This window comes from Chiloscyllium plagiosum, chromosome 2, assembly GCF_004010195.1.
Source record: "Chiloscyllium plagiosum isolate BGI_BamShark_2017 chromosome 2, ASM401019v2, whole genome shotgun sequence".
Taxonomy (NCBI): domain Eukaryota; kingdom Metazoa; phylum Chordata; class Chondrichthyes; order Orectolobiformes; family Hemiscylliidae; genus Chiloscyllium; species Chiloscyllium plagiosum.
This window is the reverse complement of record NC_057711.1, coordinates 129,787,075-129,802,866: the sequence shown is the minus strand read 5'-3', so window position 1 is coordinate 129,802,866 and position 15,792 is coordinate 129,787,075. Positions and strand designations below refer to the sequence as shown.

Below are 15,792 nucleotides of genomic sequence, written 5' to 3'. Positions count from 1 at the left end.
CTTTTAAACTCCCCCCTTATACACTGAAAAACATTATGCAGGGTTTTAAAAAAAACACATTGGCCAAGGGAAATTTGGGGAAATAATTCTGTTCGATTGCTGATCTGAAGATTGAAGCCAAACCCTAAAAGTAACTCTGTCAAAGTAGCTTGTCGAAATTATTAAACTTGCTGGGTGAGGTGGTCAACATGTCCCTTCAATACTTTAAAAGGAGACTGGAAGTAAGAAAAATACAGTTATCCAATTGATTGTGACTGACTTCAGTATCAACTGTATGTACAGTGTTTCATATCGGTTTGTCAGGTTTCCTCCATCCACTTGCCTAGGAGTGGGGACGCTGGCATGTTTACACACGGAAAATAAAATTTGACGATCTTGGTTGTGTTGGCTACTTTTGAATGCCGTACTCTCATGTCTATGAACCTTTTTGGAAATTGCTTTGTACAAATTATCTCTTCCTGGTACCTGTCCTTCAATATTATCCATCATTTCTCTCAGCTATTTATTGAGTGTGACTGTCAATTATTTTTCCTCACTTGCTTAGTTAGCACTGATGAGCATTTTAAGGTTGGACCTGACTGCCTATAGTTTTTACCACCAGAATTTTGTGAAAGTGAGTTGAATGCAAATACTGTGGTGTGCTTAATGCTGGTTTGAAATACAGTCCTGTAGGAAGCAGACTTTGCCCCAAAATCTGGTGGAAATGATACGCATGACCTGTTTTGGCCAATTGCAACTGCATGGCCAAGCTACCCGTGCCAAAGCTAATGGAGCAAGTTTCTATTTTAAGTTATCACGTTTTGAGTCAATTGCTTTAAAATCAGAGCTAAGAGGGCTATTGTTTGAGTTGACAATTAAGTTTTGTTTAGGCTTCATTTTGCAGACGTTCTGACTTGAGGTTGAGACCTAATTAGTGCCATTTTATCAATGGTCTGTACTGTAACCTGACCCCCTTCTTTCACTGCTCATTGTGAAGATCCAAGAGAGAGTGGGGTGGGGAGCCAGAGGCCATGAGAAAAAGCCAACATATTTCTTTACATGCAAGAAATTTATTTACATCCATTTGCCGAGAGGTGTGAGGGAGGAGCAAAACACTGTTAGGAAGGTGAGTAAAACAGTTTAGAGACTTAGGTTGGAAGCTGAAGAGCAGGACATGTAGAGTATTGATCTCAGGTTTGCTACTTGCGCCACAAGATGGTGAGGTGAGGAACAGGCAGCGAGTGCAGCTTAACACGTGGCTACGAGGCTGGTGCAGGAGGGAGGGATTCAGATACCTCGACCATTGGGATACCTTCTGGGGAAGGTGGGACCTCTACACGAAGGACGGGTTGCACCTGAACTTGAGGGGCACAAATGTCCAGGGTGGGAGATTTGCTCGTGTGATTCGGGAAGGTTTGAACTAGATTGGCAGGGGGGTGGGAATCAGTGCCACATATCTGAGAGGGGGACAGTTGCAGATGGGGCAGTGACAGGATGTAGTGAATCTATCGGGAAGGTTTCTCTCACAATGAAACGAAGGGATCAGCTAAAGTGTTTCTGCTTCAACGCAAGGAGTGTCAGAAATAAGAGTGATGAATTTAGAGCATGGATCAGTACTTGGGGCTACGATATTGTGGCCATAACAGAGATGTGGGTTTCACAGGGGCAGGAATGGTTGCTTGATGTTCCAGGGTTTAAAACATTTAAAAAGAATAGGGAGGGTGGAAAAAAGAGGAGGGGGTGTAGCATTGCATCACAGCTACGGAAATGAAGGTTGTTGAGGAAGATTTGTCTACTGAGTCAGTATGGGTGGGAGTTAGGAACAGCAAGGGAGCAGCCACCGCATTGGGGGTTTTCTGCAGACCCCCGAATAGCAGTAGGGAGATTGAAGAACTGATAGGCCAGCAGATTTTGGTAAAGTGTAGATGTAGCAGGGGTTGTGTTATGGGCGATTTCAACTTTCCCAATATCGACTTGACCCTCCTAAGTGCAGATGGTTTGGATGGAGCTGTTTTGTCAGGTGTGTTCAGGAGCGTTTCCTTACTCAGTACGTAGACAGACCGATGAGGGGAGAGGCCATTTTGGATTTAGTGCTCGGCAATGAGCCAGGACAGGTGTCCGATCTTGCGGTGGGAGAACACTTTGGTGACAGTGATCACAACTGCCTCAGATTTAGCATAGCCTTGGAGAGGGAAAGGAGCAGTTACCGAGGGAAGATATTTAACTGGGAAAAGGAAATTATGACACTATCAGACAGGAATTGGGAAGTACAGACTGGGAGCAATTGTTCCACAGAAAGGGCACAGCAGACATGTGGACACTGTTTAAGGGGCAGTTGTTGCGAGTGAATTTGTTCCTCTGAGACAGGTAAGAAGGGGTAAGATTAAGGAACCTTGGATGACGAGAACCGAGGAGCTTCTCGTCAAAAGGAAGAAGGCAGCTTACGTAAGGTGGAGGAAGCAAGGATCTAGCACAGCTTTGGAGGATTACAGGCTTGCTAGAAAGGAGCTCAGAAATGGATTGAGGAGAGCCAGGAGGGGGCACGAGAAAGGTTTGGCAAGAAGGATTAGGGAGAACTCAAAAGCATTTTACTCATACCTGAGGCAAAAGAGAGTGATCAGGGAGAAGGTAGGGCCGATCAGGGATAGTGGAGGGAACTTGTGCGTGGAGTCTGAGCAGATAGGGGAAGCCCTAAATGAGTTTTTTGCTTCGGTTTTCTCTGAGGAAAGGGACCCTGATGTGAATGAGAACTTTGAGGATCTGGCATACAGGCTTGAACAGATCAAGATTGATGGAGTTGATGTGCTGGAAATTTTGGCAAACATTAAGATTGATAAGTCCCCAGGGCCAGACCAGGTTTATCCCAGGCTGCTCCGGGAAGTGAGAAAGGAGGTTGCTAAGCTGCTGGCGAAGATCTTTGCTGCCTCGCTCTCCACAGGAGCCATACCGGAGGATTGGAAGGAGTCGAATGTTGTTCCTCTTTTCAAGAAGGGTAATGGGGAAATCCCTGGCAATTACAGACCAGTCAGTCTTATGTCTGTGGTCAGCAAAGGTTTGGAAAGAATTCTGAGGGGTAGGATCGATGACTTTGGCGAAGCATAGTGTGATTAAAGGCAGTCAGCATGGCTTTGTGAGGGGCAGGTCATGCCTCACACAACTTAGAGTTCTTTGAGGAGGTGACCAGACAGGTCGATGATGGTCGAGCAGTGGATGTGGTGTATCTGCACTTCAAGGCGTTTGATAAGGTTCCCCATGGTTGGCTCATTCATAAAGTCAGGAAGTATGGGATGCAGAGATATTTGGCTGTCTGGATTCAGAATTGACTGGCTGACAGAAGGCAGAGAGTGGTTATAGGTGGAAAGTACTCTGCCTGGAGGTCAGTATTGAGTGGTGTCCCGCAGGGCTCTGTTCTTGGGCCTCTGCTCTTTGTAGTTTTTATAAATTACTTTTGAGGAGGTTGAGGGGTTGTTTTAGTAAATTTGCAGATGACACAAAGGTTGGAGGTGTTGTCGATAGTATTGAGGGCTACTGCAGGCTGCAGCGCGACATAGACAGGATGCAGAGCTGGGCTGAGAAATGGCAGGTGGAGTTCAACCTGGATGAATGCGAAGTGATGCATTTTGGAAGGTCTAACTCAAATGCTGAATATCGGATTAATGACCGGATTCTTGGCAGTGTGGAGGAACAGAGGAATCTGGGTGCGCAAGTACATAGATCCCTCAAAGTTGCCACCCAAATGGATAGAGTTGTTAAGAAAGCATGTGGTGTTTTGGCTTTCATTAACAGGGGGATTGAGTTCAAGAGCTCTGAGGTTTTGCTGCAGCTCTACAAGTCCCTGGTGAGACCACACTTGGAATATTGTGTCCAGTTCTGGTCACCCTACTATAGGAAAGATAGAGGCTTTGGAGAGGGTGCAAAGAAGGTTTACCAGGATGTTGCCTGGACTGGAGGGCTTGTCTTATGAAGAAAGGTTGACTGAGCTCAGACCTTTCTCCCTGGAGAGAAGGAGGAAGAGAGGAGACATGATTGAGGTGTACAAAATAATGAGAGGAATAGATAGAGAGACTTTTCCCCAGGGCAGGATTGACTGGTACGAGGAGTCCTAGTTTGAAGATATTAGGAGGAAGGTATAGAGGAGATGTCGGAGGTAGGTTCGTTATGCAGAGAGTTGTGAATCCATCGAATGTGTTGCCAGCTGTGGTGGTGGGAGCAGAGTTATTGGGGACATTTTAAGTGATTGCTGGACATGCACATGGAAGCAATGAGTTGAGGGGATGGGAAAATTAAGTTACTATATTTTACATTCGGATTAAACCTCTGCACAGCATTGTGGGCCAAAGGGCCTGTTCTGTGCTGTACTTTTCTATGTTCTATATAAGAGCTTAAATCTAATGTACAAGTATAGGCATTAGTGCTGTAAATATTTCAAAGGCAAGTATAATTCTGCACTTTTTCTCTCAACGAGGGTCCCTCATTACCTCAGCTTTCATCTCCGTTATCATGAGGAAGCTTCTTAATCACTTAATGTTGTTTGATTTTAAATTTGTGTTTTTCATAAGTAACCACAACTGGATGTGCTGTACATATTTTGAAAATGATGCATTTTAAAATTAAACTTTAACTTACCAAGAACTGGCCAGGGTGGAACAATGTGACGAGTAAATACCACATTACAGTTCTAAACTAATTTTTACTGATTTTAAAATCAGTTAAAGAACTTCAATGTTGAATGTTATAAACTATTTGTATCTAACTTAGTTTGCGATAAATCATTTTGTGTATGAGAATATTGCATCAGGTTGCTACTCTAAAGCAATTGTTTTGCTGGAGGAAGATTTATTGCACTGCCATCCCGTCCTGGTTCAGAGAATTTTTGCATTTGTGATACCACATTACTTTGGAAACACTAAATCACTTTATCATAAATCATAGCATCCAGTGGAAACTTCAACCTACAAATTTGTTGAGATTGCCTCATTAGGTAGAGCCTGAAAGAAGGGAATATTCTTTTTCAAAAATATTTCAAAAAAAACTATGGTATTTTTCAGAGCTTAATTGCATGGAAACTTCATCCCATTAGTTTTAATCCTTCCCAAAGCCTCAATTCCTTTACTCGTCCACTAAACCACTGACGTGAAATGTCAATGTTTGAAACTGAGGACCTTTCTCGTGTTACTAAAAACCTTGCATGTGAGCACACAGGAGTGTAATGCACTTCCACACTGAGTGTACCATGCTTTTCTGCTGTAAACATTGAGACTTCTGCATTTAAAATGAAGCATGGTGCTTTTTATTTTGCTCCTGTTTTATTTTGTCTTCATGGTATAGAGTAGCCATGTAATTTTCTTTAACAGAGAAAGAGTCCCTTCGTCCCATTATTATCAAATTTTATCTGTTTTTGACTCTTTCTAGACTGCTACCAGATCCACTGTGTTAAATATCTAAGGTTTACAAGATGGAGTCCATTTTGGAAAATGCCTATCCATTTCTTCATGTGATCCTTTTTGCAAGTTATTTTTCTGTCAAAGCTTAGACAAGGAATTGATCAGACACTGACTGTAAGCAATCTGTGCTATGGTGTAGGAAAGTCTATGAACTGTGCATATGGAATTTAAATATGCTTGTTTCCAGACTTTCAGTAACTAATCTTGGGCTTGAGGACATCCTTATGAAGTAAAGTATACAATTCTGTTTACTGTACAAACCATAATTCTTTTATGGTGCAGATTGCTGAGGACTTCATGGTATGATTTAGTTTTAGTTATTGTTGTACTATTGTCAACCTAACAGATGAAAACTAGCACCATATTAAAGTAAAATTATATAACATGGTTGCCCTTTTTATTAAAAAGGGCAACCATGATACTATCACCCATTTTACGTTTCTTTAAAACATGCACCTTTGAGGTGTCAGATGTTTCAGGAATTAAGAGTTTTCCAGTGAAAACATGATGCACCCATTCATCATGTTGTGTAATGCTATACAATCGTTCATTAATTTTTTCACTTCGATCTGTTTGGATTTAGAATTCCTATGCCCGCTGATATTCAAGCTTATCTGATCCAGTTTAATATTTGACAGAATCATATGGGCTCCTGTAACAAAGCATTTTTTATGAAAATGAAATGCTTCATGAACTCTTACAAAAATTTGTTCATCTTTCTTAAATCTGTCAGCGTGCTTCAAATTGAATTTTGTTTAGCTGACCCATTCAAGGTTTTAGTTGCAAATGCAAATAAACAGTAGATGAGAGCCTTGTCATTAAGGCTTTTCCACAACAATGAAATTCTGTGGCATGATGAGAATTGTGAATATTCTTGATTCAGTTAATGTTCACTTGCTTGTGATAATGCTGAAGAAAGAGTTGCATAACAGACACCCAGTGCTGTTTATCACACATTAATGAGTAGACACTTCTAAAGATTAGAAAGGTGCTGTCGCATTTAACAAGTAAATGATTTTTCATAATTGCACCATGTTACTAACAGTAATTAAATATGCCTGACTACTTTTGACACGTGCTATACGATTTTAATAGATCAAATGATCAGTAAGGTGTGAATGAAATCTGGGATATTTTGGCCATTTAGTTATGGTTTCTCCACAATTTGTTTTTTTTAGTCATGAATTGAATTGAATTGAATTGAATTGAATTGAATTGAATTGAATTTATTGTCAGGTGTACCGAGGCACAGTGAAAAGCTTTGTGTTGCGAGCAGTACAAGCAGATCAGTGTTAGATAGCAGAGATAGTAAATAATAGGTGTTTGTGCTGTAGCCATTATACTTTAAATTCTGAAAGCTCGAACTTGAGTAAGCAATCCTTAAATATTTTGTGATGTGGAAGCACTGACAGTTCAGATGAAAAATTCTGAATTTTGATTTTGTTTATACCACATTCCTTTGAAAATTTTAAGTGAATGGGTGCATCATGTTTTCACTGGAAAACTCTTAATTCCTGAAACATCTGACACCTCAAAGGTGCATGTTTTAAAGAAACGTAAAATGGGTGATAGTATCTTGCAAATGACTTTAATAAAAAGGGCAACCATGTTATATAATTTTACTTTAATATGGTGCTAGTTTTCATCTGTTAGGTTGACAATAGTACAACAATAACTAAAACTAAGTTCAAATTATCTACAACTGAGATGTAGGTTCCCTCAGTCCTGACCTTTTATTTTAAATTTGATGGTTTAAAACAGTATCTCACTGACATGATTTTTGATGTTTTGATCTGTATTGGTTGTGGTACCTCACTGTATTGTGTTGCAAGCATACAGTGGATGATTAAACTATGACTAAGATTGACTGTGACCAGTTCTCAAGACCGTGCTGGAATCCAGGACTTGGTTGCATTCCCCCTTGGGCTGTGAGCCAAATTAAGACTTGTTTTTTTTTTCTTCAGTTTTAAAACCAGTGTATTTTGAACTCCGATTTTCCTGTCTTGCTCCCAAAGTCATATTTGTTGCCATGGCATTTCTTATTGATGAAGGTCATCCAGGAAAACATGCCCTGGGAACTGAATGGTAGCATTCATAAGCAATCCTTATCTCGTTACAGGTGGTGGTAGATGGTTAGGAGTCAACTCAAGCCAAGGCAAAGGAGGAAACTATGAATAGCAAGTTTGTTCCTCCCAATAACCCTGTCCATGAGTCATCTTGGCTCAGTGATGGCACCAAGCCACGCCAAATGATTGACTCAAATAATTGAGCTTTATAGAACCGAGCACTTTGATTATGGGCGCAGTTGTTCCGTGTAGATGGATGCCTGGCTTGTGACTGTCTTGTTTCTTTTTAAAAAGATACTTGATGCCTACTTGCGTGAGATACGGGGGTTTAATGTAATCAAGGGTAACGAATGCAAGAGGTTACTGTTTGTATCACAGAACAATGTGTGCTCCCATTTGTTTGTGACATTCCATCACAGATGAATCATCATCTTAAAATGAAAATGACTAGTTTTAGTACTCAATAACACGCTACTGTTTAGCACATCTTTTTAACCTGTGTGTGAATCTAGGGTGTAGAAGTTTAACAAGCTTCTTCAAGCTATTGAAAAAATTTATTGAATTTCATAAATGGTAGAGTGCTTGAATACAGTGTAGAAGGGCATTTGGTTTATCCTACTGATACTCCTGCAGCAAGGGAGCAACCCATTTTAGTCCCACACTCCTGCCTTTTTACTCACATATCTGCCTATTTCTTCTCTATTTAGATGACTATCTAATTTGTGATTGTAGTGGATGCTGATGTAGTCTCAGGTAGAGCGTGCTTGATTCTGATAATTCAGTTTTTATTTAAAGACATTGTTCTTTATTACTGTTGCTGCTTTTACTGGTCATACTCCCTCTAGGTCCTCCTGGTTCTCCATATTTCCTCAACTGGAAACCATGCTTCTCTTTGATCCTGCCAAGACCTTCATGATTTTAAACACCTATCTCATATATCTTCTCAACCTTTCCTTTTCTCATTGATGAAAATGGGGCTGTTCTCCAATCTGACAATGTTTCAGATTTCTGCATTTTTGCTGCCTTCCTACCTTTCCCTTGAGCTTTGTACCCAGTGTCGTAGACAGTCTTTCTCTCATGACAGGTAAACCACTGTTACACCGGTTTAAAGTTTTATATCCTTGATTTTGTGTTCTGATGCCCTGAAGGTGAGGATTCCAGCTGCTTTTATTACCCATTGTCTCCACATACCCTGTGACTTGCAATGATTTCTGGACGTGCATATGCTCCCCATACCCGTGCAATTGTATTCAATATTTTAGACGGACTTTCCTCATTCTTCTCAGCAAAATTAAACCGCTTTTTATTTTCTACTAAACTTCATTCTACAAACCAATGTCCTATTGAAGTTTATCATTATCCTCTCCACATTTTCACAATGCTTTCAAGCTTTTGAGATCACGCCCTGTGCACCTCCTGGCTTTCATTTGTTTTACATCTAATTTAACGTAATTTTTGCTTTCACTTGTACATGTCACTCTGTCCTCCCGCAAAGCGGATGCTGTCTCCAAACAAATGGCAATAAAATTGCATTTCTCTGTAGGTGGAGCATACTATTTGATATCCAGAAGTTTGGGGCCGGAGTTCGGTGGCGCAATTGGCCTCATTTTTGCCTTTGCCAATGCGGTAGCTGTAGCCATGTATGTGGTTGGCTTTGCAGAGACTGTTCGAGATTTGCTTGTGGTAAGTGATTTGGCTGAATCAAATGGTGTATGTTTCTCTAAAGTATTTGAAAGAGCACAAATTTTAAATATCAAAGTCCTCATTTACCTTTAGTGGTTTTTTTGTAAAACCTTAACCGTTTTTTTTTTAAACATTAATGAAATGAGTAATGAATGCGATGGCCTAATCTGTTTTACTTCAAGTTGATTCATTTCATTTTCTTTTCACTTTTTGAGGAACATAATGCGCTCATGATTGATGAAGTGAACGATATCAGGATCATAGGAACCATTACTGTTGTGGTCCTGTTTGGTATATCGGTCGCAGGAATGGAATGGGAAGCTAAGGTAGAAATCTGAAGCCTGAAAGAAATACTGGAAAATGAATGCAGTATTTGCTCTCTGTAAAGCTTTGTCTGAAGTGTTGATATTTTCAGTATCAACACCATAAAGTTTATACATTTTCGTTCAATATTTGTGCTTTGGGACAAGTCTAAGAAGCTGCTTAAAAGCTTTTTTTTTGTTTAAATTCAGCGGGAAGAATTTAGACCCACATTGGTGAACTCAAATGTTTGAAGGCAGTGGGATGGGAGGCAAGGTTGGATCTTGCCAGTATATTCGATTAGATTCCCCACACTGTGGAAACAGGCCCTTCGGCCCAACAAGTCCACACCAACCCTCCGAAAAGAAACCCACCCAGTCCCATTTCCCTCTGACTAAAACACCTAACACTATGGGCAATTCAGAATGGCTAATTCACCTGACCTGCACATCTTTGGACTGTGGAAGGAAACCGGAGCACCCGGAGGAAACCCACGCAGACACGGGGAGAATGTGCAAACTCCACACAGACAGTCGCCCAAGGTTGGAATTTAACCTGGGTCCCTGGTACTTGAGGCAGCAGTGCTAACCACTGAGCGACCGTGCCACCCATATTTTATGGAGAGAATGCAACTGACAGCTTGGAGTAAGGGGAAGCATTAAATCGGAACAAAGGAAGATGGGGTTAGGAGTTGGCCATTCAGCCCTTTTTAAGCCTGCTGCACTAGTCAATATGATTGTGACGATCATCCAATCCAATAGCTCCAACTCCTTGAGATCAAAACTGTGCATCATTTCAACTGCTTTCTGTGGTAGTGAATTCCATAGGCTCATCTCTATCCTTTTCTTTCTCTTTTTTTTTCCTTTTCTGTTTGTTTCTTGCATGCATTTTTGCACATCCTCTGTCGGTCTCTTTCCCCCACTCCCCTCCCCCTGCCATTATTTCTGATCTCCATTGAATACAATCTTATCCAACTCTATCTGTCCTCATGCATTATTCCTGCCATCCCAGGAATCATCTGATTACGCCCCCACCCCCGCGCACTCTTTTAGAGCAAGAATATCCTCAGATAACACTGCACACACTAGTCATGCTGTGACCTCGGCAATTCCCTGTATAACTGCAGCAAGTCAGCCCAGTTCTTGAATATATATTCAGAATTAGACATTTATTAATTGTGTGGTTGCCTTGTGGGAATATATTCTTGTTTCTAGCAATTTGTGTTGGTGTTTAGGTGTGAGAATAACTTATATGCTGTTACTTGTAAGCTTTCTGGTAAACAGCAGAGAAAGATAAATATGCGAAGCCCAGTGCTATTGGCAGGTCTCTAGTGAACAAAACGGACAATTACCCACAACGTACCCTTGTGATGTCATCTATACTACTAATTGAAGCCTGCTATTGACAGAGCATCTTGCACAACACATTGTGAACTTTCCAGAGTAATGATTGTAATTTAAATGGTCCTTTTTAAAATTTTCTTTTATTGCAGGCTCAAATTGTGCTTTTGGGAATTCTGCTGATAGCCATCGGTAACTTTGCTGTGGGAACTTTCATCCCAGCTCATGACAAACGAGCAAAAGGATTTTTTAATTATCAAAGTAAGTGGAGAAATAAAATTAAATTTTATATTCATGACTCTATCGTCTGAGAGTCTGACGATTAGTGTACAGCAATACTTCTAGGACATCCGGAAGAAAGGGTTTAAAAACTGTTGTTTCAGGTTTGGGTCGGTCAGGTTATTATGACTGCTCTTTCTCAACCCCACAATCTGAATGGGCCAGTGACATGATTAAAGTTATTCAAGTAGCCATGTATCTGTTCTGTCTCTGATTCCTGATCCAGAGTAGTGTGTAGTGCTGGAAAAACAAAGCAGGTCAGGCAGCATCTGAGGGAGCAGGAGAATCAACGTTTTGGGCATAAGCCTTTCATCAGATGTTGATTCTGCTGCTCCTCGGATGCTGCCTGACTTGCTTTGTTTTTCCAGCGACACACTCTACTCTGATCTCCAGCATCTGCAATCCTCACTGTCTTCTCATTGAATCCTGATGCAGTGTGTAGCCGGCACTACGTAGGACAATGACCACCAACTGGACATTGCCAAATACTACTTCTGGCAGGGATAGTTGATAGCAATAGTGTGCAGAGCACCTCCTGTTCTCCTCCTCTTTGCAAGCTGCAGCTACTCCCACCAATGCCTAGTCAGTCAATCCAGCTGAACAACCAAAGCAATATAGAGCACAGTTTGAACCTAAAACTTCTCTCCCTTGGAATGAAATGTGCAGCGGGATATCGATAGTTGAAGTGAGTGGGCAGAAGGCTGGCAGAGAAGTACAATTTCGGGAAATGTAAAGTAATTGATTTTGGTAGGAAAACAGGAATAAAAAGCACTATTACTTGAATGGTTAAAAAGTTGCAGCATGCTGATTTGCAGAGGGACCTGGGTGTCCGTGTGCATGAATCACAAAGTTGGTCTGCAGGTACAACAAGTAATTAAGAAGGCAAATGTAATTTTGTCCTTCATTGCGAAAGGGATTGAGTTTAAAAGCAAGGAGGTTATGTTGCAGCTGTATAGGGTGCTGGTGAGGCCACACCTAGTTTTGGTCTCCTTACTTGAGAGAGGATGTGCTGGCACTGGAGGGAGTACAGAGGAGGTTCACTGGGTCAATTCTGGAGATGAGGGGATTGTCTTATGAGGGGAGACTGAGTAGACTGGGATTATATTATTGAAATTCAGAAGAATGAGGAGTGATTTTTTTAGAAACATATATAAAATTATGAAGGGAATGGATAACATAGAAGTAGAGAGGATGTTTCCATTGGCGGATGAAACTCTTACAAGAGGGCATAACCTCAAAATTAGGGGGAGCAGATTTAGGACTGAATTGAGGAGGAACTTCACCCCTCAGTTGTGAATCTATGAAATTCCCTGCCCACTGAAGTGGTCGAGGTTACCTCGCTGAATGCTTCTAAAGTAAAGATTGATTTTGAACAGTAAAGGAATTAAGGGTTATGGTGAGAGGGTGGGTAGTGGATCGGAATCCATGAAAAGATCAGCCATGACCTTATTAAATGGCAGAGCAGGCTCAAAGGTCTGGACAGCCTCTTCCTCCTCCTCGCTCTCATGTTCTTCAATTCTTACTAATCCAAATGGTTTGGTTACTTTGGAATACATCAGCTGAGTCCTTGAAGAGCATTTTTTTTAAACCTGAAAAGTTTTGTTTCCAAACTTTAGTTTGTTCAACTTTATATTAGCTCTTGTAATAATTTGTCTCCAGATTTGGTAACATTCTTTCTGGGAATTGAATAATCCAATGAATTTGGGGCTAGTGTATTTTGGGTTTGCTGAGTTCTGTACATCCTTCCCTCCTAAAACGTTTGCTGCCACTTCTGTGAGTTAGCAAACCCAGGTTTGTTTGGTCATTGTTACTTGGATTTACCTTTGCTTTCTAGACTTTGTATTTTCAATTTAGAAATTGTTTTGGCTTTTCTTTAAATTTTCCAAACCTCCATTTGTGTAATTGCTACATTGTTCTTGCATCTCCACTTCCTCATTTTGATGGCATCATATACTGCGTTCCTTTATTGAAGTTTAAACTGACAGGAAATAACTCTTGTGACATCCTGGCTCTTTGTAACTTGCTTAATAAGAGGTGGTATGTTCGTCTAGAGCTGTTTCCTGTTGAATCCCTGCATGAAAGGGATGTACAGTGAGATTGAGTGTAGAGGGGCACAAGTGCTTACTGGAGCTTGAGTGACTGTGGGGGCTTTATTTTGAAAATGAAGTGCAAAAAAAACCTCCCGTTTTGGGACAGATTGAGCAGTAAGCAAATCCAGAAAATCCTGTTTTGAATGAGGGAAGTATTTACTTTTATCTTCTCTCATTCTCTTCGTAGTACTAGACAGAAAAGACAAAAATCAACCGAGTGTGTTTACAGCATAGTGAGTGACATCTCACTTGTCCAGACACCACAGCTTTGTGATCACATCCTTAACTTCAGATTTTTGTTTTCTCTCTCATTTCAGCCTTCTCTACGTCATTGTTTTAAAATCCAATTTCCAATTCCTCTCATACAACCCTCGGATCCTGTGCCACTCCGCTGTGCTCTCTTGTCACCTGATCTGTTTACCGACAAAATTAGAATCCCTATAATGTGGAAACAGGCCCTTCGGCCCAACAAGTCCACACTGAGCCTCTGACCAACCGATCCTGGACCCATTCCCCCCCCTACCCTATATTTACAGTGTGAACCTTTTCCTGCATATGGAGTCGGGTATTACAAGGGGGCATAGCTTTAAATTAAGGGGGGGGTAGATATAGGACTGAAGTTAGGGGTAGGTTCTTCACTCAGCGAGTCGTAAGTTCATGGAATGCCCTGCCAGTAGCAGTGGTGGACTCTCCCTCTTTATGGGCATTTAAGCGGGCATTGGATAGGTATATGGAGGATAGTGGGTTAGTATAGGTTAGGTGGGCTTGGATCGGCGCAACATCGAGGGCCAAAGGGCCTGTACTGCGCTGTATTCTTCTATGTTCTATGTTCTACCCTTATCTAATGCACCTAACCTACACATCCCTGAACATTATGGGCAGTTTAGTGTGGCCAATTCACCCTAACCTGCACGTCTTTGTATTGTGGGAGGAAACCGGAGCACCCGGAGGAAATCCATGCAGACACTGGGAGAATGTGCAAACTCCGCACTTACAGTAGCCAGAGGCTGGAATTAAACCCACGTCCCTGGTGATGTGATGCAGCAGTGTTAACCACTGAGCCACCGCTACAGTTTTACATTGATCGATGGGTTGCATTCAGAATTTGAAATTCTGACCATTGTTGTCACCCTTCACTGAGCTAATTGTACTTCCCTCCCATCCCGGCTGAGATCAGCTAATTTCTTCGTTTAGTTTTTAAAAAGGAGAATGAACAGGCTGTAGCTGAAGTTCTAGTGTCTCCTGGTGAGCTCTCTGAGCAAAACAGCGATGGACCTCCTGCACATCTTATTGTAGTTTAGACTACTGCTATAGCATTTGCTTATGAAACTCTGGGTATACTTGCATAATGCAGACAGCTGAGAAACTATAAGCAGTGACTTTCTCCAATTAAGTTGTATGTATGGAACGGATTAAATTGAATAGTTCTGAACAAGGGTCACTGGACCTAAAAGATAACTCTGCTTTCTCTCATCAGATGCTGGCCAGATCTGAGGTTTATCCAGTAGTTTTATTTCAGACTTCCAGCATTTGCAGTTCTCAGTTTTTTATTTCATATTGAACAAGAACTGGATCAGCACTTGGTCTATATTACTTGAACTCTTTCTCCCCCCACCTGTCCTAGCATGCTCCAGGTTTTTCTCTCTATGGTGGTAGCTGTACCAGTGTTATATGCCTATAATACCCTAAGATTGAGTGGCGATACCATCATTGAATCCCCCAGTATCAACATCCTGGTGACTTTCATTCTCCACAGACTGAAGTGAACACAATTTTATGTGGCTAGTTCAAATAAGAGCAAGTGAGCAGCTAGGCATCCTGCAGCTAGCAACACCATCTACAAGACACAAGTCAGGAATGTGATGGAATACTCCCCAATCGCCTGGATGGGTGCAGCTCCAACAACACTCAAGAGTCTTGACACCATCTAAGAATTTTAAGGGGTGACTGTTAGATTCTGTCTTCTTGGAGATGGCCACATGTGTGACATGAATGTTGCTTGCTACTTGTCATCCAAAGCTGAAAATGTGTTGCTGGAAAAGCGCAGCAGGTCAGGCAGCATCCAAGGAACAGGAGAATCGACGTTTCGGGCATAAGCCCTTCTCCTGTTCCTTGGATGCTGCCTGACCTGCTGCGCTTTTCCAGCAGCACATTTTCAGCTCTGATCTCCACCATCTGCAGTCCTCACTTTCTCCTCGAAGACTTGTCATCCAAAGCCTGGATATTATTTTCCTCTGTACTAGGTATGGCTCCCATCAACAGAGTTTGCCCGTGGATATGCCAATCATGTTGCAGTCCAAGATAATCTGCTGCTGATGGTCCAGAGCACATCATGGGGGGACCCCAGGCTTGAGTTGGTCTTTCATCCCATTCCTGATGAAGAGCTTATGCTCAAAACATCGAGTTGCCTGCTGCTAAGGTGCTATCTGACCTGTTTTTTGCTTTTCCAACACCACATAGAGTCATAGAGATGTACAGCATGGAAACAGACCCTTCGGTCCAACCCGTCCATGCCAACCAGATATCCCAACCCAATCTAGTCCCACCTGCCAGCACCCGGCCCATATCCCTCCAAACCCTTCCTATTCATATACCCATCCAAATGCCTCTT

The 15,792-nt window shown here is 41.6% G+C and overlaps 1 protein-coding gene across 3 annotated transcripts in view; it reads left to right on the top strand.

The window, feature by feature from the left end:
* slc12a2 (solute carrier family 12 member 2) overlaps positions 1-15,792 on the top strand; it is a 223,177-nt gene that overhangs the window by 95,340 nt on the left and 112,045 nt on the right. For all 3 annotated transcript variants that reach the window (XM_043718081.1, XM_043718096.1, XM_043718088.1), the window contains exons 5-7: positions 9,033-9,172; positions 9,388-9,498; positions 10,965-11,073. In XM_043718081.1, the coding sequence (XP_043574016.1) occupies positions 9,033-9,172; positions 9,388-9,498; positions 10,965-11,073 (360 nt within the window). The remainder of the gene's footprint in view (positions 1-9,032; positions 9,173-9,387; positions 9,499-10,964; positions 11,074-15,792) is intronic.